This window comes from Apis cerana, linkage group LG2 (assembly GCF_029169275.1).
Source record: "Apis cerana isolate GH-2021 linkage group LG2, AcerK_1.0, whole genome shotgun sequence".
Classification (NCBI taxonomy): Eukaryota; Metazoa; Arthropoda; class Insecta; order Hymenoptera; family Apidae; genus Apis; species Apis cerana.
This window is the reverse complement of record NC_083853.1, coordinates 7,463,833-7,489,783: the sequence shown is the minus strand read 5'-3', so window position 1 is coordinate 7,489,783 and position 25,951 is coordinate 7,463,833. Positions and strand designations below refer to the sequence as shown.

Here is a 25,951-nt window from a genome sequence, read left to right as displayed (position 1 = left end):
GGTTTTTGAAAGCCCTTTGCACAAAACAGACGCGAGGTTGCACACGAGGCCGAGGTATCCGCAACCGACAGCGCAGTAGAGACTGCGGTTACCAGACCGCAAGCTACTACCACCTACGCGAGAAATACAGGGAGGGGTGGGAGGCAGCTCGGCCGAGGCACCCGGTGATGCTGCAAACCCTCTAACGAGCTTACTTCCCCGTAATATCTGAGCGTTTTAGTTTAACCCGGAGCGTCAAAGATAAATTCGTTTGCGATTAATTCGCCCGTCCCAACCGGACAGGAATTTCAATTCTCGCCGGGTGAACAACGACCCCCCACCACCTCGCCACGAGGGCACACCTTCGTCGCTTGTAATTTCATTATGATCCCTTGCTTTTCTGATAAATCGCCGTGCGATTGTCCCTTCCGAAACTATTCGCCGACTCTTCCTCTTTCGAACCTAATTTTCGATGACAATCATTCCCGCCTTCGCCTCGAGGACAACTACTCGAGTGTACAACTCCATTGGAACTTGTTTTCCATCGATGATATAATTTTTTGGGGATTTTCTAAGAAATAGTTTATTACACGAAACTTATTAGTTTATTTTTCTTTCCCAGAGTCGATCAGCCTAATGGATTGCTTCAAAATTTAACGAGATATCGCATCGAGTTTTGTTTAATGTAACATAAAAGGATTCCTCGAAAGCTTAATGTAGATTGGTAATAAAAATTGCAATACAAGAGGGGGGGAAGAAAACGTATCAATGTATCCTCCCAGAGACCGTATTCAATACATAAATTTAAGAATTAAATGGGCAGCAAGCAAACACGTGGAATGTGAGACAAGCTCGTAAAAGCAAGTGAAGTGAATTTTTTAATTGAGCCGATCGATCAGTTAGGGGGTGTCCTTCTTCGTATCCGAATCAGACCGCATGCATATTTCAACTAAATTATATAGTGGCAACATGTGCGGGAAAACTGGGTTTAACGTGGAGCCATTAAAAGGGCAGCATGGAGCAGCGGCGGAACGGGCCGCGAAGCGTCAAGAAATTCTCTGCAACTGCTCGGAAAATTATTATTCACCGGCGAAACGGAACCTTCCCTCTCCACCCTCCTCTTCCTTCGCTAGCAACTTCTCACGCGACTCCGTTTCACCCTCGTAATTTCTTTCGTCCGTTCCCCACCCCGATGAGGATCCACCGCCGCCACTGGCGAATTCGATTTCTCGACGATCGAGGATAAAGGTGATAAGAGATGAAAGGGAGGTGAAGAGAAGGGAAAGAGAAACTCGTCCTCGGAAAGGAACCCGCAGAAATTCATCGACGATAGATGATAGAGGGAAACTCTCCCCGGGTTGGGTTTAAGGGTGGTCGAGGTGAAAAATATCCAAGGACGGTGTCTCGACTTTTCGTCGAAGGCCCTTGTTGCGATTCGTTCGGCCAGGGGAGAGCGTTGTACGCTGGTACAGCGGGAAATTGGCCGTGGAATATTTACGAGGCGGTCTCGCCCCCTCCTGGTGGAAGAGCTCGAACATCACCACCAATACCGATGCATCCGGGACTATCCACGGGACTTAGACAGCAGCTTTTGTGATCGCCGCGAGTGGAGGGAACGATCACAGGTGTGTACGTGCGTGTGGCTTGCACTCAGATTCAAGATTCTATACGGCCACTGTGGGAATGCACGAAGATAGCGGCGAACAAAAGGAGGACTCTCTCTCTTTATCTCTCTCTCTCTTTTCTTTTACCCATCTCGCTTTTCTCTCGAGCTTGTATGTGCTTGTATACACCCACGTACACACATATACGCCTGTGGAAAGCGTACATATATATATACACACGCGTACAGACGTTCGGTCGTCGTTTGCTGTAGCAAAAGGGAAAAGTGGTTGGCTGAAGGCGGGGGGATGAAACGTGAGGGTGAAGAGGGCGAAGAACTGAAGTTGCCGGGCAAGGAACGCAATCGAGTGGGATTAAACCTTCTCGATTGCTTCCAACTTCACGCGAGCTCTCTCTCTCTCTTTATTCCTTTCTTTCTTTATTCTCCTTCCTCCTCTCTCGTAGACACTCTTCGACCATCCCCTCTGTCCTTCCCTCTCCCATCTTCTCCCTCATTGCGGTGAAAAGACGTTCGATGGTGCAGGGAGAGCCGAGTCAATTCGAGTCGATCCCATCCACCGAGCTCTCCTCGGGTTAATTGGACATTTTTTATTGTCAATTTGTGATTGAGATCGCGGCCGGCCTTTGTCGCGCGAACCGAGAGAAGAGCCGAAATGGCGGTTTATCGGGGGAGAGGAGGGGGTGAGACTCGCATTAGGACACCCTTTGTCCCTTATCGGGGCGAGGGAAACGCCACACGGTTTCTAATTCGGTAGCGGAACCTCCTTCCCCTTCGATCGTTGATACCACCGTTACCTCGGTATGGTACTTTCCAGTCATCTTGGGAGACGTGCCGCCGATTAATTCTCGAGGAAATGGGACGTGAACGGTTGACATTGATTGTTTCAGATGTGGCGAAGGGAACAGTGTCGATATTTGAATTAGACGATGAGATGTCAGAGTCGTATGAGATGATATTTGATCGAAAGAAGCAGCAAATCTCTCTAACTTGCACGATTTTTAACTCTCTTCTCGCTGTTTAAGACATTGTTATTTCCATTACACCACAAGCGTGAATTTAACACTTTTTTAATTATAAACACAGTTAATATATCTTTATTATCCCTATATACATCGAATAAAAATCTCAATACTCAATCTCTCGGATCAAACGATCAACGAGATCGATCAACCGTCGTTCCGTGGAGTATCTAAAATTACTCTGGGAGAAAAGTTTCTTCCATTTCAAATTCCATTCCTCCCTGCTCGTCCCCTTTTATCCTCTTTCACGACGGCTACCAAGTATCTCGCGAAAAATTGTCCGGTAGCCGAAGTTTAGCTGGCTCGAAAGAGAAGGAGAAGGCAAGGGAAAAGTAAAACTGAGGAGAGCGGGGCAGGATAAAGGCGGCGACGGGCGCGAGCGGCGCGCCCGCTCGCTCGCTTCACTCGCCACGCGACGAGGGGCGAGAGTTTCCGCTTTGCTACTTTCGTCAGTGCATCGCAAACACCGGCGAAGAAAGAAAGATATCGCGGTGAAAAGAAGGAACAGGAAGCGGGGCGGGGTGCGGCGGCTGGGACGACGACTGGCTCGCTTCACAGGGCTAAATCGCGGACTTTTTCACGTGCTTACACGGAGAAAGCCCTGAAATATTAAGCGTGCAATTACCAGACCCATTCACCGTGATGCAACGTTGAGACACGCGTCGGTAACGCACGGAGCGACAGAGACGGCGATGGATGACAGATAAAGAAAGGAAGAGAAGGAAAGAGAGAGAGAGAGAGAGGGGAAGGCTGGTGCAAGGGAAAAGGAGAGGTGGAAGGGAGAGAAACCCTGGCTCGGCTGGAAGTCGACGAAAGGACAGAGAGGTACATACTCTGTTCCGTTTCGCTTTCTCCATCCCCTTTTTCTCTACACGTCGATTCAATGCGATGATAAAAAGCGCGCTAGGCAAAAAAATGAAAAGCTTTTTGAGTCCGTCGAGCTCGGATGAAGCGCGCGGGCGAACCTGTGTGCCGTCGTCACATTGTTTCGAGCTTCGTTCACGATGCACCGCCACGTCCATCCCCGCGTCACGTCGCCATCTTGTCGCGTATGTCGTTGCTGAGTCGTCGTTAGAAGAAAAGAAAAAAGGAACGAAAAAGAAAATAGTAATAATCTCTAATAAGTATTATTGGAGTTTTGAATGTCTCTTGAAAGGAATTCCTGGATCCCTTTCACTCGCGTCATTTGGAATAGGAGGAAGAGAGAGATAAGGGATGATATAATCGAGACAAAGGGAAGCACGAGTGGAGAGATTGAAAGAATAAGGGAATAAATAAGTGCGAACGTTGGGAACGTTCAACAGGTACAGCGGCGAACTTTTTGAATATTCATGAAATGTCCATTAAACGGGGTGTAATTTGTTTTCTTTGTGGAACGCCCTTATGCACGGGGGGGCGTGATCTATTTCAGACGCTTGGTTTTAAAATCTCGAAGGAAAATAGGTCGAGGCATCCCCTCACGTTGCTTGGTACCACGCGATCCAGGGAATTTGCATTCTGGTCGATGGAACTCTCTGGTAAGATTTTGCACGTTGTTACGGCGGAATGGGTTGAAAAATTTGCTGCGCGGTCGATCGTAAATCATCGGTGTCGAAGCATCGAATAAGTTACGACTGCTGAATCGAAAATCCCGATAAACTTGCAATTACGTTCTGTGAAAAACGATTTTTCCAGGATAGGCCGCTTTTTGGTTATAATATCCGACGTTGATGCTAATGGACCGCTTCCATGATCTTTTTTCACGAATTTAAGATTCATTTCGTCAAAGCAGATTTATAATGTAACGTCACACACAGATAACGTAATAATTTATCAATTAGCCACAAACAATCATCCTATTTTAGCACAATTTCAATCGATTCCGATATATACGATACATCTTGTACACATATCAATACCACAGACCCGAACGCGTTATTAGACACGTTAGCGACGAAAAACAAACATCGAATAAGATTAAACGGAGACGACAAGCAACAATGAGTAACGTTTCAAAACAAAAACAGAAGTAAAATCCATGCCTACCGTACACCGTTCGTTTCTCAGAACCACAGATAAACAGCTAACCGGTCGTATCCAGATAGAACCAGATACAACGGATGAAGTGTCGTCCCGAAAATACGTGGCTCTCCTCAGTCAGAGCGAAACAGGCTACGCGCGAGCAGCGGTGATAAAGTGGGCACGGAGAAGCGACGAGGGAAGCGTAAAAGTGGTGCCACCATCCTCCCACGCTCACTTACCCGCGTGCATGTGTTCCACGGTGGAGGAGGAGCGCATCACGTACACCTATACATTATCTAGCACCCATTTTGGTGGCATCATGACTTGGTTTGCCCGAGTTTACGGGGCTGCTCCATCACGCGAGTGCTTAGCTTATCTCAATGCGACACAACGTATCTGAGGCTCCCGTCTCCCCGAGAGAAACCAGCGACAGGTGGCAGCCATGCCAACGGTCATACGATCTATTGGGTTTAGAAAATTCAAGACCAACCCGACCATTTATTCGATTGTCTCGAGAGGAACACGCAACGGTGATCGTCGTTCTACGCCGACATTCGATATTACGCCATCGAAAATTAATTCAATAATTTCGTACCGATTACGTCACCGACCTTTCTCTCAAGATACGCATAGGAAGAATTTTTCTCAAGTTTCATCGCAGTGCGAATGTATGCTATCTATAGCATAGTGGATAACTGTTTTGTTATAAAAAAATTCTTTTTGCAGCAGCGAATTGATTAATCGAAGGGTATAATGTGGTGGTATGAATAGAAATTTGTCACTTGCCGTCTTTTTCCTCGATTCCTCTTCCCCGATTTCGTTATCGAGCTCGGAGGGGAGAGATCATCCATTGAGGGGGACAAAAGGATAAAAGGGAGTGCGATTGTGCTGGGTAATTTAACGAAGTGTCGGGTGAGATGGTGGGATTCGTTGATCGAGGAATTGCGATGCGTGGCCACCGTAATGAAAGGAGGGATAGTGAGGGGACAGAAAGATGTAAGTAAGGGAGAGACTTCGTATAAGATTTGTTAGTTAATCTTCTCGATGAGACTAGATTAGTAACGTAGCTTCCGGTTCGTTTTTTTTTAAATAAGTTGGACGAAATGTTCTCTCGTGTAATAATTTAATCGCCAATTGTAATATTTGTCGATGTATTATAATTCAAAATGTACGTAAATCTTCTTACTTACTCGAACGAGAGAAAATTTCACCGGTCCAATTGCGCAAGAAAATCGAAATATTTAGGTATAGTTACGATTTGCAATTTTTTTCGAGATCGTTTGAAGTTGGGGAAACGGAAAATTAATTGCACAATTATGCGCAGATGTATAGATCTCTGATAATTCTCATAACACCGCTCGTTTAGGAGTGAAATTCATTGTGCGCGAATTTCCATTGGATTTCAATTGGTTCTAAAAAAGACAAGACTCGAGGCGGAGTTAAATCCGGATGTTTTCCAGGCCCGATTGTATAAGTCGCGGAAAAAGGAACAGCGGAGGGCGAGTAGGGCAATAAAATTGATCACCTCGAAATCCGCATGATAGGAAGAAAAGAAGAGAGAGGGGGGGAGGAGAGGGTAGGAACGCATTAAAGAGCTTTGCGCTCGGTCGAGCTACGAATTTCAATCTGGAGCCTCGAAACGATCGACCCTCCAGACAGAATAGACCTGGATAAAAGAGAGATTATCGGTTCGTACCCTTTTGAAAACTGGAGATACCGAACTTTTCATATCTCTAGAATGTGATGAGCTAGTGACCCTGTTAAATGCCTGTGATCAGGGCGGGAAATTCATTCAAAATTAAACTAACTTAACTCCTTAAAAGCAAGCAACTTCCATAACATCTCTCCTCCTCGTCTAACACAAAAGAGCATCGTCTCTGGCTCAAAGCTTTCCACGCTTCTATCGCAAAATTTATATATTATTATTTATTATTACACGTAAAATCGTCAAATTTCACTTTTGATTTTGAAATTCCAAAGTTTCGACGTTGACGAATGTTAAGCATGTTATCTGCGTCAAAATGGGTACAGAAACGTGCTTCCATATCGAGAAAGAAAAATTTTGAGAAAACGCTTTCGGAACGCGGAAAAGAACGACACTATTCGCAACGTGTAAAAACGATACGAAGCATCGTTTTTTCCCGTCATTTTTACACCTCCACTCGTTCGCCAACGAACACGGCGATTTTTCCAGCAAACGATAACATTACACCACACGGGTTAACCCCCACCCCGCTCGTCCCGAGTGGCCATAAATGCAGCCGTGATCCTAGCCGGTATCCGTCACTGGATGACGCGTACGATCCCTGACTTCGTCTGCAGAAACCTTGAGGGACGTTGTACGGACACTGGACGCCACTTACGACGCGCAAACATACCCTCCTCTCGCGGCCCCGACCCCTTTTCCACGATCTTGCTACACACACAGCTCGAAGGCTATAGCCGGTGAAGAGAAAGTGGACGCGTTAGGCAAGAAGACGGAAGAAGAGGGCCGCCGGATGTTTCAGTGGAAGGTTGCGAAGGTCCTCGGGGGTTGGATTGTGTCCACAAGGGTGCCACTGGTGAACTGGTCCGGGGAGGGGGAGGTGTTCCAGAGTACACACCCGGTATAAGTAACGAGCCGTCGCTTTGAATGACCTGACCGCGTATAAAATGCATGGGATTTCGCTCTAATGCCAGCCGGGGAGTTTGCCAGGGAGCGTATTTAGTCCCGAAAGATGAATGTAACAGGTCTCTTTTGAGCCCGCCCACCGAGAAAGGAAATGGGGGAGACGAAAGTACCCAAAGGATGTACATGTAGTCGTAGTCCTTGCTCTATTCGGAATCACAAATTGGTCTTTCGGGAGATCTGGCCGCCTGTCACGTGATCCTTACCGATCCTTACAAGCTTTTAATGCTTTGACCTCGAGATTTGGCCTCGAGCGGGCCTCGAGAAACGGGCCAAGTGTTCTACCATTTTCCTCTCGTCGCGAAGAATCAAACAACGCGATCGATCGTCTTTAAAATTAATATTTCGTCATCGAGCGACTCGAGTCGTTGTCGAATAATTATTTCTTTTTTTTTCAATTTGAATATTTCAACAGACAAAGCGTTTGTCCAAAAAACGTCCAAATAATAAACCGATTTTCTCCAGGTTTCTCCTGAAACGGAAAGCGAATGAGAATCATATATTCGATGAATCATAGGAAGAAAATACGGCAAATCCTGTTCAAATTCGAGGAAACGTTTCGCGAGGATCGGTAACGGAGCTAGATACGTGGGAACGACCATCGACGAGTCGAGTCTAGTTGGGTAACCCTCTCGTCCCCCTTCGACGAAGAAAACAAAACGACTTGGGTGAAAGAAGGTACGTGGATGCTTGCGAGGGCACGGAGGTGGAGATGATACTAGACGAGGAGACAGGGAGGGTGAACGTGGAGGAGCTGAACACCCTGGGGAGCCGGCAGCTCGTTACGCGAGACGTGGTACGCCTCTCCTTTCCTCCCTTCTGTACACCCTCTTCCCTCTCCCCCCTCTTCCGCCGCTCTATTCTCCTTTTCTCTCCGCTCCCTTCCCCGTGATTCTCTCCTCAAACCTTGATCCTTTTGCACATCTATCTCTACGCTCCTCCCTCGCCCCACGTTTTCAAGGTAGCGCCACTCTGAATAATGTCCCACGTACACGTTTGTGTCTTCCCTCTCTCTATATATACGCACGTATCGCTACTCAGTAACAAGTGGATATTATGCTGGCGCGGCTGACGCTGCCTCCCTGAACTTTGCTTTGAAGCAAGGGATACCGATGAGAAGATACGGAAGGTACAGCTTGTTCGAATTGGTTTCCAAGAGCTTCCAATTGCGCGTACAATCTCTCTTCTGATTGATTATCGTTCATCATATAATACGTCAAGTAGAGTTTACACGTGGTATAAAAATTTTGTGGAGTTTCAAGTATGGTCGTATGGAAAAAATTCTCGAGGCTGAATGAACGAATGTCTTTATGAAAGTTAGGGCATAGAGTTACATAGATGTTTCAAACTTCTTCCACGTGATAAACAATCCGAATGCAAAAGTTTATCGAACAAAGAGGAACGATAACAATTTGAGAGATATTTCACCCTTAACATTTCCCTCCTCCTCCTCCTCCTTCCCATCAACATTAATTTACTACCAGTTTATCCTGAAACTTGTTGTGTACTGTCTTTACGTTTCAGAATAAGTTAACCGTTCGTTGTCAGAACTTTTCGCATAAGCGTAATCAAGTTGCGTTTCGAAACGAGATAAATCCACGCAGCTTGTAACGATCAATTAAATAATTTCAATTATTATAAATCAATCATACTTTATCGATGTCCGACCTATCCGTATAAATTATTAAATTCTTTATCGAATGCGTAAACTTTCGCATTAACGTTTACATTTTATAAAAAAAAAATTTCTTTCCACATATATCTTATTGTTTTCCTTTACCGACGTACGAGTTGCGTGCATTCAACGCGATAGACAAAGGAGAAGATGCATAAAGAATAGCAACCGATGAGGAAAGAAGAAGAAGAAAAAAAGAAAGAAAAGAGGAGAAAAAGGACGGCGAGGCGTTCTTGGAGGACTCGGTAATGACTGTCGCTACTTTTCCGCCGTGTCGGAAGCGCATTGCGCCATTTCCGCTAGCCCGGAAGTGCGGTAACAAAGCGCTTCCGGCACGAGGTCTCGAGGAGGTTGTTACGACGGGTTGCAGCGCGTGGGGGGAGAGGACAGAGTCGGTGACATTTCAATGAACTTTGTGACGCAGCCATTTTCCCCATAAAGTTCATCAGATTTAACATGTGTTTTGGGGGGAGGGGAGGGGTTGACGAACTTCTCGCGCTAAATTTCTGTCTTCATCGAGGAATATCAGAGAGACGGTGTAATATCCCCCGCGTATAACCACGGTTGCTGAACACGGGTCGGTCTACAACCCGAGTTCCAGTAGACGTCACCGTCTTTTACTTGCTACGATGAATCACAAAAGAGAAGGTGTGCGTTAGTTACGGATATGAAAATGCACGATACACAATACCATTTTCCAACCACTCTATCATACCGTGTTGAAATATTTACATAATGAAAATAATGTACACGGGGGAGGGAGAGGGAGGGCTGATAGAATATTCATAATCCGATGAATTATTTCACGTGGAATATTCTATTAATACGCGGTAATTGTTAATTTCTATCGGGCCATTTGTGCGGAATATTGTTTTAGTAATGAAACGTAATACGCACTTTGAACAACGCCTTGTATACGAAGACGCGACGATCACTCGACGCGTCTTCGTGCCGTGTCTTCACCGATTAATCTTCATTACGGGGTAAAGAATGTTACAGATATGTTGCAAAACAGCAGCGTCGTTAAGAAAAAAGAAGAAACAAGAAAAAAGGCTGGATTACAAGGAACGAGCGTACACTACTGTCATTATCGAACAACATCCTTTGAACATCCTTCAATCTGATTTAACGAAAGAGAAACGTAAACCTACGCTTCCTAAAGCTCCTAAGATTTCCTTCAAGGATCCGGATACCTTCCCGTTTGGCGGGGATTATCCACGCGAGGGAACGCGAAGATTTGTTCCCGGTTTACGCTCACTTCCGCCTGTTATACGCGGATCCCAACATGGAAATAAAAGGAGAATCCCCCTCTTGGGAATGGGTATACGATGACATCTATTATAGCGTCGAATTATCGCCGCGTGGATCGCGCCAGACATGCCGGTATCGTATCGTACGCGTGGCCCAGAAGCTGGCAACGATCCCAAAACTCGAAACGGAACGCGTGCATCCGTATTACTTTTTCGAACGAGGTTTCGAGGAGGAGTGCGGGAGGTGGGGAAGCGGTCGAGGCCAGTGCAGCCACCGCCATTTTATGAAAATTGCACCGCCCGTTCCAGCTGCCCCGAGCGTTCAGCCGAAATATGTTACTCCCATCTCACGATTAATAGTCGTTATTTTATTTCGAATACACGCTCCGCTGCACGCGGGATGCCTCGAGATGATCGTTTTTTTTTCCAGATCCAGATTCGTTGTCGAGCGATTGTCTTTGACGGTGTTTGCACTGAACCATGAAGAATTCTTGAAAAAATATCGTAATTTGGAAGTGATAATTTTGTGAAGATACGTTGTTACAACAATTTCCTTTAATAAGTCATCGTAAGTTGATAATCTCGTCACATTAGGAATATTTTTCAATGGTTATTAATTCAAAGAGAAATTATCGGACAAATTATTAATTTTTCAAAATTTCCATTTCAAAATTCGACAGAATCCACAACGTGAATTATTCACAAATTACCGTCGACGTTTCACGAATAACTCTACCGGCCCCCGCCTGCGAGAAGAATCCAACAATTTTTCTTCCAAAGCACACCATCCCTCCCTCCCCCAATTTCTATCTTATAATAGCGCAAATTGACGCCGTTACACACCCGAATCCTCGCAACAGAAATAACAAAATTTTCATCGAGGCAATCCGCCGCCCGATCGAACGTGCGGCTCGTTAATATCCCGGGATACGTGATTACCAGCGGCGGCGTTGAATCGTGATTTCCCCGTTCGCGTCATAATTTATGCGCTTCCGGCTTTTGACGTTGAAATGAAATAAAATTGGGGAGGCGACGTTAGCGGCCTCGTTCGCTTTCTCGCCGAAAAAGCGAGAAGAAAAACACCGACCGAGGTGGGCGGGGGTTGAAGGGAACGAAAAGGACAGGAAGAAAAAATGACGAAATGAGAGAGGAGGAAGGGAGAGCGCGGGAGGAGAAAGAAGGAGAGGGAAGAAATGACGAACGCACGAGCTGTCAGAGGATTCGGTTGAAAAGAGTCCGCTCGAAAACGGTGGAACGAAGTTCGACAGACATCGAGAGAATGGCGGTGAAAGGGGTGGTGGGTCAGGGATCGTGTCGGTTAGGGGAAAGGAGAGAAAAGGGTACAATTAAAATTAGCGCAATTCAGTCACTCGCCGGTAATTCGCGTGCCTGGCATTTATATTATTAAGCCGCGCAAATTTCTCTCGCCTCCCCTCCCTCCCTTCCACCCAGAATCGCGCAGATACACACTCGACCCTGTACGTGCACGAATTTCTACGGATGGGCGCGCGTTTGTGGCTGCGCTCGTGGGTGGATAAATGTGTGTGTTAAAGCGCGCGCGCCCTCTGCCTCTTCCCCTTTTGATATCGCTCCATCCTCGTCGTCCCACCGCAGACTCAACGATTCAGAGTCTCGTGGCGAGAGAAGAGTTTCTGGCCGTGACTAAACGGGCCGACTCAGGGGTAGACTGGGAAGAAAATAATTCCAGGTTTTGAAATGAATTACATCTAATTGCTCTTATTACGAGAACGAGAGGACTTTATCATTCTCTCCCCGGAGAGAGGCGTTCGGGCCCCTCTCCTTCTCTCTCCTTCTTGCTGTCTTTGCAACCTCCTCCTCCTTCACTTTCAACTCCCTCTCTCTACTCTTTCGTTAGCACAGACTTTCAAAGCTCACGTCTGCCCCTTAGCTACTTCCTGTCCGCAGTCTGGCTTATCTTTTACCACCTGACTCCGCCCAAAGAAGTTTTTCATGCGTGTGAGGGAAGTAAAGTTCGCGGCTGCGACGATTGTCATCTCGCGGTTTTTTCGTGGGATCTTCGGCGGCGTCGCCACCAATAAACATATGACGAGGAAAAAAGTTTTCCTTACCTTTGGATGTGTTCTCCTGGGAAACGCCACCTTCGGGTCGATCTGAAACGAAAAGAAGAAAGAAAATATTAGTTTATATGAGGATGACAATCCTAGCATATACTTATTCAAGGAATGAACGATTTAATGGTTGAAGACTCGTCTACTTGTATTATCATCTTCCAACATAATTCTCGCATAATCTAACACGAAATAGAAAGAGACTTGAGATAAATATTTATCGACCAACTTTTCTGGCAAAGTATTTCGAGGATCTCTTCCAGGAATCGAAATCGAGGAACACGAAAACGCAGTAGCATCGCAATTATATAGATAGAACAAACAAAAAAATGGATAAATGCTTATCGGGAAGGAGACAGAATCTTTGTTTTTTCCCATTCTCTCAAACTCTCATTACGATTAATTACCGGATAAATAAAAAGTAGGCGGTTGAATGGTCTGATACGGAAGAGGAGGAACCGAGCTCTCGACTTTCTCACTCCTATCCTCCGCTCAGTTTCCTACGTTTGTCCTTGGGGAGGTGCGACCAGGTCGAATATAACCGCACGTGTTATGTTCTATGTAGCTAAAAGACAAAAAAAGAAACCCCCCGTTGGAGGTGGAGGGACGGCGAAGCCATGAAATTCCCGGTGCAACCACGACGTAAATTCTTGCTGCGAAATCGAGCCGCTCGAATGTTCGTTTCGGCTTCCTTCCTCGTGACCTTACCTCTTACGTGCGTGAACTTACACGAGAACGTGACCGCAAAAGCGTGGTTCGTTTCGAGAAGTTCGAGCTTTGATGAATTTGAGGCAAAAGGAAAGGGATGCGACTTATTTTGTATCGCGAATAAAATGATAGTCGAAGAGATAGAATAAGTATTCTCACGTTTGTGGAGGAGAATTTAGGAAATGCTTGAGTTATTGCTCGAATCATGTGGAATAGGGATTGCGAACATTCGAGCGAACTTCGGGTGAACTTCTTAAATAATCTCGATCCGATTTTTGAACGGTTATTAATCTTTTAATAGATTCATCGAATAGCTTTGGATGAAATGGTTTGAAGAAAAGTCTTCTTGAAATGTATTATTGACAAAGTTATTCAAAGAATTCAGTAGTCGGATTCGTTTGTTTAATATAAAAAATAATTGTAATTAAATTCTTCGGGAGAAATTTGGCAAACTCGATTCGATTTGAGCTATATTATCAATTTACAAAACGCGAACTTTTGTAAAAATCGAGAAGCGTTTTTTGACGTACAGATGTAATTCTAGGCGTGCGTTTAATATTTAATTTCCGATCGCGAGGAATCGCTGAATCGGCGATTTTTTATCAGGTATTGGAGTTCCCCGTTGCATTGCCAAAACTGGGTCACTTTTTCTTTTTTGTTTTTATCGTCCAACTGGAGGAAGGGAGGGGAGGAAGTTGGGAGATTTTTTTTATCGCCTGAGATCCCAGGTCACTTCTATCGTCGAAAACACTTCCTCTATTTATTCAGCTTTCAAGGATTTCCACCGCGAAGAGATTCAATCTCCTTTTATCCTTTAAAAAACTTGCCAAACGTTCCTTCCTCCAAATGTATCGTATATTTTCGTTTCCCTTATTCGAGACAACTTAATCTATTACGCTTAAAAAAGAAATATTAACAGAGTGACAGGTTCTTCGTTGGAGGAGCGCGGATCCGTGAGATGATTTATGATAATCTCGCTTCCGTGGAGGATCGTTTGGGTTTCAATTTTTCACAACCATTTATCGGAATCAATTACCGGGAAATCCACCTACTTCCTACGTCTTACTCGTGGAATCTATTCAATTCGTCTCGATGGAGACTACCAGGGTATCGAATAATCAGCGGTTTTCATAAAAATCCTATGGAACTCCTTTCGACGTTATTCGATGCAACGGTAAAATTAAGATGAATGTTTTGCGAGTAATCCAGACCAGTCGAAAGACACTTCATATTTCACATCCTTTCCTGGTAAATATATAGAAGAATAGAGACATTTTTGTATTTTGTGTGTATCAGAGAGAAATTTATCAGTGTCCATGTACTTTCAATGAAATTCGGAACAACATTTTTATCAAGCGATATAATTATGAACATTGGTAGAAATTGATTATTGTTTGAACCAATTAACAGTAATTTTTTTTTATAATAAGATCAGAACAATGTACTATATCCTGTACACTCAAATACACTTCTTCCATGTATTTAAATTAAAAATTTTACAAATACTACGTTACATTATTCGCAACGATTATCGCTCGACATTTTATTCAACGACAGATGATTAACATCATTAAATCCTGAAGGAAGCAACTAAAGTTAATTAATCCCTTAAAAATTAGATCCGATCTTGGCCCCGACTATAATTTTTCGCCCGCCAACTCTCCAAAGTCAATCACTTTGTAATCAAAACACGCATCTCGCGCTCAGACAATTTTCCCCCGGGGGAATTAATTTTAAACAACGATCTCGCGCCAACGTTCTCGAACTTTAGCTTATCCGCGAGTGCTCGCCGTCCGCGATAGGTAAGAGAGAAGAGGCAGGAGAGGAGTGGGTGGAAGCCACGAACGTGGTAATGACAAGCAAGAAAACCCGCCTCTATCCACCCGCCACCGCACCAACGACGTCGTTTCTCACTCCTGTGTTTTCTCCCTTTCCTGCTCCACCACCAACACCACTACCACCCCGTTTGCATAATCCCCCACGGCAAAGTTCACACCGGTCGCTCGCACGCCCCCCCTCAACGCCCTGAAGCACGACGTCAACCGACGACGTTGCCAGTTACAAGGATGGAGAGGAAAGTCCTTACGATTCTTTCCTCTTCTGACCTCCGCCTCGCGATCGAGGAAGAGAAGGAGGAGGAGGAGGAGTGGAAGGAGGAGAGGAAGGCGAGAGCGGCAAGAACTTTCGTTCTGGATCCTTTGGATCCAGAATTTGAATTTGCGAAGAGTCATCTTTGTTCACGGACTACGAGGCTAAATTAATCGTAGTATAATTTCATAATTTTACAGAGTCAGGAAGAAGAAGTTTCCTTTTTCCCCGAAAGAAAGTTACGTTGCCAGGGTAAGATTTTTAATTGGATGTTAAAAAACATTTCGTTTTGTGATTATTCGTTGTGACTTCGAGTACGCACGTCTCTTCCTCTCTTTATTGATATTAAAAGAGCAACTGTTGCCGATCGAAAGATACACCAATAGAAATTCGTCATCGTTCAATAAATCGTGTTCATCGACCACCAATACCTCTCCCTCGCACCGTGGAACGGTGAAACAAAGTAAAACGAAACTCGCGCGCGAGCGAAATGGAATCGTTGGAGGGAAAGACATAGGGGAGGGGGAATCGAGAGGCTCGGGGCCATTCTCGCGAGCGTAACCCGGTTACCCGATATCGGTCGAAACGATCGAGCCGCCAACCATCGACAACAAACCAGAGAAGTAAGAAGGAGGCGTCGAACGACAACGAGGACGATAGAAATTCAATCTGGTTGGCACGCCTGGAAATTGGGAGAGAGACTACCTATTCTCCAACGATCCGGCTCATTCTAGGATACTTCTCCCCTTCTCGCTGTGCGAAGCCTCCCCCTATCGGCCCTTGGAAAAGTAATCTCGGAGAGAGAGAGAGAATCCTTTCTCCCTCTCCCTCGAAGAGACGGCGAGAGGCGGCCTGGAGAGAAAGAGAGATAGAGAGAGAGAGAGAGCTGCATCCAGCAGGATAATACGAACGAGAAATTTCACACGCGAATTCGCGGTAATTCCACCGGAATTCAAACGCCACAGCCGGGCTGCGCTTGTTAAATTGTTGCTACGTAAGTTCCTCGGAGGGATGGGATACGGAGCGGAGGCACGCGAGCGAGAGTGTTATTAAAGTTTAAATTATGAACGCAACGGGCGGAACGATTAAAAACGCGCGTGCGACGTGGCCCGCGGCCGTGAGGGAGGGATCCCCGAGAGTGGTAATCAAGAATTATGGTCCCCGTTGATGTTATGCCCCGTTATCAAACTAGATTTCTATGAACGGTGTATCGTAAAGGGGCGTGAATAGCAAATGAATCTGGCAACTTTGACGATAAATATTCCGTGTCCGCGCGCGCTTTATAGCTGATCAGAATGCAAATGGATTTTGGGAGCTAGAATGCCGCCGTTATTTAGGGAGGTTACCGAAACGAATTTCCACCCGCTTCCTAATTATTCCGCATTTATTTCGAATATTTGTCCTTTTCGCGAGAATTCGTGCAGAGGGTTATATAAATGCGATTCGAGAAACGTCGAGAAAAGTGTGAATTTACGAACGTCGATCGCGAAGCGATTACAGGAGAAGTAGGAAAGGAATCGATTAATGAGTTTGCGATGTTTGAAATCTTTAAAGTTTCAGAAGAAACGTATTTTTGCCCCCCTTCTCGAAGAGCGATTACGATTGAAAGAAAGAGGGAAAAACATTATGACCCGGTATAATTTATAAAGCTCAACGCGTAACCCTATATATTCGTTGAATGAAATTCGAAGGACGAGGCTGGAATTTGTTTCTCGGGGTCGGGATCCCGTGTCGAGACTCTTTCAACACTCCACATTCGAAAGGGGGAGGTTGAAACAGATGGATAGAGAGAACGGTCTGAGTGTCATTCAAGATTTAACTCCAGTCTCACTGAGATCGAAGTAAATATCTGCGAGCTACAAGTGGGAGATTTTCCCACACTCGAGCAATTCTCTAACCCTTCACGGTAGCAGCGTTCCGCTCCCTTCGCGTTTTTCACCCCACCCACCACTCTCTCTCTCTCTCTTTTTCTCTCTCTCCATCACTCTCTGTAATTCTGTCTGTCCCAACCGCGCTCCTGGTTTGCCAGTTCCCGAAAGTATCGAGTAGCTTCGACGTGTACGAATGGTTTTTACTACTACTACGGCAAAAAAAAAGAAAAAAAAAAAAAAATTCTCGATTGATACGTCCATATCCATCGTTCAAATTTTTATATTTTTTCGCCCATCGAGATTCTCGTACATTTAATTACCATCAAAATTTTACTATCCTTTTTTTTTTGCTGTAAATTTAAATTAATAATATATCCTTTTCCAAAATCATTTTACTGCGAATCTTTCCATTTACGATTTAACGGATCCACGTTTTATCATCTCTCTCCCTCGCATCGTTAATAACCCAGGTTGAAAAAACTTTCTCGATTTATTTTTATTTTTTATTCAAAGTACACGGGATATAGTTACACGGTTGCTCCTTTCCCCTACTCTTAAGTGGCACAGGCCGAATATAAAACGAAACGGTGTGGCACGCAGTCAAAGATTCCTCACGTACAACTTAATCCGTTTGTTCACCGTCGTTCACCTCCTCCTGTTTTCCCCCGGTTTATGTCAATGACGAGCGTTTCTCGGTCGCTGCAAACTCACTCGAGCCCGTCTCGGCACGCACGGTGAATTTTAATCGGGCAACACGGCAAAGACCTTTCCCCTTTATTGGGGAGAATGCCAAAGTAATGAGTTCCACACAGCGGCACGGCATATCCATAAAGAAATGTAGGCTACGCGGCCGTGGAACGTTACAATTTTTATGCCCCCGTGCTCATACAGGTAGCCGTGTATCAGCACACGTGAGAACGAGCACGGGATCCAGCACGAGACGAGTGCCAGTTTAATTCACCCTGGAATAACATTGGTGGATTGTCGAATAAATCATGCTGTAATTTCGTTTTACTTATTTTCACGGGTGTATAATTTTTGGCGAAATGCATTATTCAACGGGTTTTCAGAAAAGATTACCGGAGAGAAAAGGAAAAGATAATAGAAAGGTATATTTTTTTTTAGAGAGATTAATAGTGGTGATCGTTTCTTTTCCTTTCTCCTTTCCTTTTTTTCTTCTTTTAAGTTAAGAATTTAAAAAATAGAATTGTCCTCGTTGCGATTTTTTTAAATAAAATTTTATCAAAAAGAAAAATCTTAATATACTTTTTTAAAAGTTTTAAATTTCATCGTTCCTTTGATATTTTTTTAAAAGAATTTTTCGAGGAAAATTAACCTTAAGTCTTTCTTTTTTTTTTTTAATTAAAAAGGACACGTTCGATTTGACAATTGTAATAAAATTAAATACAAATATCATATATTATATCCTTGTCCTGTACAAATCACGTCACTCGTTCCTGAAAATTTCCACCTATTTACCATCCATCCATTTCTATTCCCCCAGTCACACACTCGTTAGCTATTTAAACACAGGTCGTTTATAATTTACCTCTATCTCTCTCTCAGACCCCTTCGAACAACAGGCTCGATCCATTACACGTAGAACCGTGTAGAATTAGACAAAAAGGAGAATCAGAATTACAAGGAACGACAAGTATATATGTATATATATGTATAAGAGAGAAAATGTAAAACGAAGAAGGAAGATCAAGAGAAGCAACGAGAAAGATAGAAACGGAGACAGATAGTCGATACGGTCTTGTTTAATCGGCACAAAGTTGGAAATTGCGAGAGAGCGACAGGGAATTATTATTAAATTTCCCAGCAGCTACATTCTCGCGATTCCTCGCATTTCCACGCTTCTTCGCGACGCCACGGTTCAAACGCTCGGTTAATTCGCGGCGTAAATTAAAGGCAAATACACCGTGGCGATTTTTCCCACTAATCATTCTCCCTTCTATGTCTCCATCTATCCGCTTTCACCCCTCTTCCCGGCCAACAGTCGAAACTCCACTCCCCTCCTCGCCTCTTTGACCGTGCTCGTCTTTGTCTTTGCTTATTTTTTTAAAACATCATCTGTCGCTCTCCTCCACCCCTTTCCTCTCTCTGCCTCTCTGCTTCCCCAGTTTTTCATCGCCAACGCTCTCTCTCCCCGTTTTCCTCGCGCGTTCTCGCCGACACCGATCTCGCGAATCCACGAGACGGAGGAGGGGAGAGAAGAGGATGGAGAGGGATTGAAAATGGAAGATTTCATACGAGGGGAGGAGAGGGGAGGACTAAAGAAACGGAGCAGCAGGGTAACGGGGAAACGAAGCGTCTAAAAGGGAATCGGACATCGAAAAGGTCTACAAAGAGGAAAAAAGCACGAAAAGGAGAGCGCTCGCTGTGTGTGTGTGTGTGTGTGTGTGGGAGGGGGAGCTGGACAATACAGTCATCGCATCGAAAACTGGGCCAGAGACAATAAACCGGGACTCCTCTTTGGAACAGCCTCTTTTCCTTTTCGTTGAGCTTTGCTCTTTTTTTTTTAACGAAAACTCAAACTACTCGTATCGTAACGGTAACGGTGTCGTTACAGGTAAATGCACGGACCTTGAACTTTTCCAAGGATCGGATGATCGGGATACGTGTACAGTAATATATTTAAGGGAATTTAAGTAATCAAGTATATAAAGAGAATATATCATATTATGTAACAGGACATTCAATTGCAAATAAAAAAATTTCGATTTTTCGATAAATAAAATACGGAAAGGGAATGAGAAAAAAAACTCAGAAGATAGAGAAAGTCGTGCCGTTGAAGCCCCTTTTTGTTTTATCCCGATATCTCAATCGGTTACCGAGATATAAGGATTCAAAGATTGGAGAAATTATGAATGACGCCACGACTGACTGACCTGCATATTTTTCCTGGAAATGCGTACTACACTCTTCCAGGAATCGCGTCTGTCGCTCGTCTGAACCTTGGTATAGGTCAGTGAGGCAAGGTGCGAGCGAGAGTTCCGAGTGTGCGACAAGAATGAGGATAGTAAACGATTAAAAATTACCCTTTCCTTTACACGACGATATCTCGGGAACCGAGAGTCGTATCGAGATAAATCAAAAAGGGTTTTGAAGGGTGAGGATCCACGCTTCTAACGATCCTTGGTTTATCGACCGGAAGTAATTATCCTCGGAGTTATAGCGGTTCAAAGTTTCGCGAATTTCAATAGAGTTTGATCGAATTTCAGGATAAATCAAGCTACAAATACGTTTCATTTCTGGAGGGATAAGCGTACGTCGGGCTGATCAATGATCCACCAAGTTGTTAAATTGATTCGAAAAGTGTATTATATTTAATTTTCCTTTTTCTGTATATTACTTCAAGCGGTACAAGTTTAAAATCGAAGTAGCCGTGAAATCCGTGGCAATCAAACTTTCCACAGAATTCAATTCTACGAGGAATCAGGATGGAAGTTCAAGATTCTACCGGAAACTTTACACATTCCTCTTATCGGTTTAAAATTATAACTCGAGTCAAAGTGTTATAGTCAGAGAACAACAAGGCTATCGGCCATTGCATTTTGGACTTAACGCTTGAATTTCCAGCAAAGAATCGCCGAAAAACTGAAAAACGCCCCAAGTTCTCGGGTATCTCGGAAGGCAGTAAAAGATTTGACGAGTTTCTCCCTCGGTGATATTGCTCCCGTGGAAAGTGGCGTGGAACGAGCGATTGAAGTGTTTGCGAACATACCAAGATTCTTCCGGTTGTTTGTAATGATTATAACAGCTCGCCCCGCTCGAAAATACGAGGATCTCATCCCTTGGCTGGGTGAAAAGTATGGCCAAGTTCGATGTTCTTGCCATAAAGTTTCCAGGCTATCCTCGAAACTGGACGTAATGGCCGTCCCAACTGTCATTCCTCGGTAGTTCGGGATGTCACCGGGATATAGAGAAACTAATGTAATGTAAGTTATTTGCTCGAGTAGATTACGATCAGATGAGGCAAAAAAAGGATGAGAAAGTTTCATCCCTGCCGGACCTGTTTCCGACAAAGAACTCTACGAAAAGATTGAAAAATAACATTTCTTATCCTCAATCTGCGGGAAAATTGTCTCGTATTTTCCTCTTATTTTATTTTTAATTGCGTGATTAGATTTGAAAACGGGGGACGAGGAGGACGGAATTCGAGGATGAAATCTGTGCAATTTATCGAGTTTGTTGAATAACGTTGTTGCGCGATCAAAGTAAATACGAAAAGTTGGGAATATCATGGAGAATTTTTATCCTTACACCGAGGATTACACGAATTATCATCATCCATGGCGAAAAAGAAAATTTAAATCCATTTCAAAATTAAATATTTGAATTTTAAATTTAAAGTTTAAATATTTAAACATTTTTAATTGCCTGACCTCTGAGTTATTTAATCCCCCACACGTGTAACGATAACTTCACGTTGACGCAGCTTGAAATTAATATCGCGTAAATATTCATAAAAAATATGTACACGTTAAATAAACCTCGATCCCCATTTAAGAAGCAAATAATGAAACGGAATTACCATCGACTCTCGACATTTAAATACTCGACACTTTACATTCCATTGTCTCGATCACTCGAGGAAAGGTTCCAGCTTTCGAATCACTAGGCTAGAATCCGGTTGAACAACGCTCTAATAACCCCCTCCCCATCGATTAAAAGCAACGATATCTCGAGCCGCTGGAAAAAAGCGTAAAAAAGCCGCGTGTGCCACGTGAGAACTATATTACCAGGCGCGAGTTTCATTTCGTCCGTCAAGATACAATTTGTTACATTCGCGGACCACGAATGAGCATCGTAAATTATCGTAACTCGCGGAGAACGCGAATATTTATTATATCTCCGGGCAGATAGGCTCGGTCAGTTATTATGCGAACTGACCGATTGCCTTTAATATTCGCGCCAGCTGCGCTGTTGGGCGTCGTTCGTTTTCCACACCATTGGCCTGTTCCTCATCAGAGAGAGATGTATAGACGATAAAAATGGAGTCTGACCGTTTCGATCCGAGCCGCATTATTATTTTTCCAACGATCGTGTCGGCGGTAACGCGTGCCCCGAATGTGCGCGTGTATTTACTCCCCTCCCTTTTCCACCAAAGAATCGATTTATTTTTTTAGGATGTATAAAGAATATCGTGATAGAATAACGGTTGAAACAAGACAATTAGCAATAAGCTGTCAAAGTTCTGAAATTGAGTGTTGCTAGTTTAAGATAAATTTTCATTTTTTACTTAATTTTGGATCTGTTTCATTCTATTTTGAATACGAGTAGCTTATTATAATTGGATACCATCGTCGCTCGTTAATTCACGCGCTGTTATCACCATCTGATCCGCGAAAAAATTCCCAAATACTTCACCAACTGTCGCGTAAATTTGGAAACGAATTTTTCTTTCCTCCTTTGGCTTTAAGCTTCGCGGCTGACAAGAGGTTCTCCCGTAATTTCTCCCGATTGAGAGGCTCACCGGTAACGAGAAAAAAAAGAGGGGGGAGGAAAAGCGTCACGTAATCCGGTTTTATCATTTAGCAGCGCGGGCTACAATTTCGTTGGAACTCGGAGGAGGTTCGGCCGCGTTGCGGGATAAAGTGCGCCGGATATGCGCCATGCTCCTCTGCCTAGCTTCCTTTTTTCTATTTTCTTTTTTCTTTTTTTTTTTTTATTTTTCAGTTGGGTTCGTCGCGCGGAGGATAGAAAAATGGGAAAATGATAAAATTTAGCCCGCGCGTTTGCTGCCTTCAAGAACCAACTTTTTTTTTTCCTTTTTTTTCTCTCTCTCTCTCTCGCTAAAATTTTAGCAAAATCTGCGACTAAATTCGATTTAAAAACTCACGCGCCCTTGATTCGTAATTGTTTTTTTCCTTTTTTTCAATTTGATGATTCTTTCTCTCGCTGGAAAATTAATCTGTAAATAATAATTCCAAATGTTAATTGTACCGCGCCTGGAGAAGTGGCCGTGACCTAATTCTTCTCAGAAATATTTCCACTACGTGCTCCTCCATACATGTTGACACTGCGGCCAATTTCGAGCAGGATATAATTTATGAAATTGGCAGGAAAGATTAATCGGGAATTAACCGCGATTACCGGTTCATCTGGCTATTTATATTCATGGTTTTCAAACGTCCGCCTTTGTCAAAGCGGATTAAAGTATAATTAGGTTATTCCCATTAAAACGAAACATTGTACATTTATTTGTACAACGGTCTCTGGCAATGTTAACCGAATTATACGAACGATCGTTTCATCCTCTCTGGAAACAATCGACCGGGAACAATATTAAAAAGAGCATAGAAAACTGTGCCACAAAAAAAAAACAAAGGGAGAGGGAGGGAAGAAGGGAACGAAACAATTTTTTTTCGAAAAAAAAAAAAATAGACAACAAAGTATCTATGCGCACAGATTTAAAGCGAAACGCGATACAACGATGACACGATTTATTCCGCAGTTTCACACAGCTCGCTATATATCTCATCCTTCCCTCCCCTCCCCCTATTTCGATTTTTTCGCTCGCAGCCGGCGTACAGGTGGCAAGGGAATTTTTAATAACAACGCTTGTCAGAAATCTTCTCGACAACGTCACCGGCATTCGGCGCCAGCCAATATCGCGCAAACGTTTTAGCAGCCGGCATCTGCCGACACGATGAACTCTCTTTTTACGAAGGAGAAAGGAGCAGCCAAGGACAGGCCGGAGAAACGAACGGGCGTATAACGACGGCTTGACTGTATTCGGTCAAGAGGTGAAGAATTAAAGGACGACAAGTGAAGAGAAAAAAGAAGGGAAGAAAAAAAGGAAAAGAGAAGAAGGGAAAAAGGATTGGATATAATCCGACTTTATTAAGAAATAAAAGCAGTCGAGGCAGCTAATCGCCTCCTTTCGATTCGTTTAACGTATTTGCCTCCTCCCCCCCTCTTCTACTTTTGTCATGTAAATGCGCAGCCTCGTGGCAAGATAAACGAAGGAAGGGAAGAACTCGTGGTTTATTAGTTCAATGATATTTCAACGGAGATTAAGCTTGGATGGATATTACGAGAGAGGAGGGGGTGGGGAGGAGGAATGCTTTGCGCGCCACGGTGGATTTTAATTAACCATTTTTAGAATAAGCAGATATTAAAACGCGAGGATTTACGGAGGCGTTTCCATCGTTTCTTATTTCGAGGATGTTGCACGATGTAATCCTCTTGGAAGCGACGTTGATTGTCTGCTTTGGAATATCATTGCTCCTCTTTGAAGCAATTTTTTATCTTTGGATCCGGATGGATGACATTTTGAGACTTGCGTGGGATGATTATAGAGACGATTTGTTGGCAAGAGATAACGTGTTAATTTTAAATTTAACTCTGACCAAATTTCACGCACATTTGTCACTTTATAAAAAAATATTTTAATTACCATACGACAAAAAGATAGGAGAATTTTCAGTGTGCTTATTCATACCATAAAATAAATTACAAAACTTGTTGATGAAAAATTATTAATACAAATATATTAATATAGCAACAATTTTATTAGGATAATACTGAATTTCGATGATAAATTCAATAAATTTTCCTACGAATTATTTTAACACTTTCTCGTAACGCTTTGTATTTCTATCCCTTGTTTTGTCACGAGAAATCGAAACGAAACGTGTATGCATCCGAATGAAATAGATTTAGATTTAGGCACGAATCTACGATTTCATTGATTGATCGCGCGAAATAAAGAAATTCTTCACATCGGATGAGAAATGCGAGCCAATTTAATAAATTTCAACCGTTGTGTTCCAACCGTGTGCGCGATATACGTTCCCTTTTTCAACAATTTCTCTCCGACAATATTTATAAATACGACAAAAACCGGTAAACACTCTGTCTGGAGCGAACGTATGGGTGTACATTATCTCGGTTGAAAGTTGTAAAACGAATAATCAGCAGTGAATTATTACAGCGTTGTATTAAATTACCTACCTCTTCGCCGTGAAATATCCAACATGGGTAAAATTCCAACGGTATTTTAATATTTTAGTATTTTAAACGGGGTGTCAAATATTTTTACTAATTGAATACGATTCGTGGAATCCTTTTTCTCTTTTTTTTTTATGTCGGTTCTCTGGTCGCAATCGATGAAAGATAGAAATTTGCGCGGAATAATTATGCGTTTCGTTTGATATTTGGACGATTTAATAATTTTATCTACTAGTTGAATGTAGTTCGAATGTGAATTCGCGTGATAATACGCGATAATTGTATTCTGTACACAGGACACCATTTTCATTATGTCGTTCCACATTTGATAAGGACGGAGGGGAAAAAATTTTGGGATGGAACGCGATATAATCACGTTATACGCGAACGCACGACCACCATTCATCTCTTTGAAAAGTATGTACAGTGACGTGCATTTCATTTTTTTTGTGATTATTCCTCTTGCGGCAACGTAGGAAGGCAACCGATGAATTTACAAACTGGACGAATTAAATTGAAACAAGTGCGACAGGAAAAACAACACAGATTTATTTGCACGTGCAATGAAAAGGGTGAAGAATGAGGGAAATAATGGGTCGTGGCTGGTCGACAAATTATCGAGGCTTGGCTTCCAGGCTGTTATAACTCAAACGCATTCGTAAAAAAACGAAAGAATTTTTCAAACAAAAATCTGAGGAACGTGAGTGGAAAGGGATGGGATCTGTCAATTGATAAACGCTATTCGAATTAATCTGTGACTATAAACAAATACTTTTATACAGGAAAAATGATAACTATAACGCATGAATGAAATACTATGGGAGATCATCCAGTGAAATAAATTACAATTTAGAAGAAAAATTTCGAGGTCACGTAATATGAGGCGAGGAGTAATTATTAAAATTAAAAAAATTGAATTTTTATATAGAAAGTGGAATAAAATTAACGCGTAATGGAAACAGATTATTGGATAACAAAATTTTGGAGACTTTGGAGAGATAAAAATTACATTTTAC

At 43.3% G+C, this 25,951-nt stretch overlaps 1 protein-coding gene and 1 long non-coding RNA gene across 16 annotated transcripts in view; one reads left to right on the top strand and one right to left on the bottom strand.

Annotated features, from left to right (window-relative positions):
* LOC107996734 (RNA-binding protein Musashi homolog Rbp6) overlaps positions 1 to 25,951 on the bottom strand; it is a 744,804-nt gene that overhangs the window by 267,533 nt on the left and 451,320 nt on the right. For all 15 annotated transcript variants that reach the window (XR_009828789.1, XM_062070945.1, XM_062070935.1 and 12 more), the window contains one exon: positions 12,307 to 12,348. Coding sequence is in view for 13 of the 15 variants with exons in the window: in XM_062070945.1 (XP_061926929.1) it covers positions 12,307 to 12,348 (42 nt within the window). In the remaining 2 variants the exon portion in view is untranslated. The remainder of the gene's footprint in view (positions 1 to 12,306; positions 12,349 to 25,951) is intronic.
* LOC107996737 (uncharacterized) lies at positions 4,757 to 9,000 on the top strand. Its single transcript, XR_001765868.3, has 3 exons — positions 4,757 to 5,291; positions 5,350 to 5,619; positions 7,757 to 9,000. It is a non-coding gene; the product is annotated as an uncharacterized LOC107996737 (long non-coding RNA).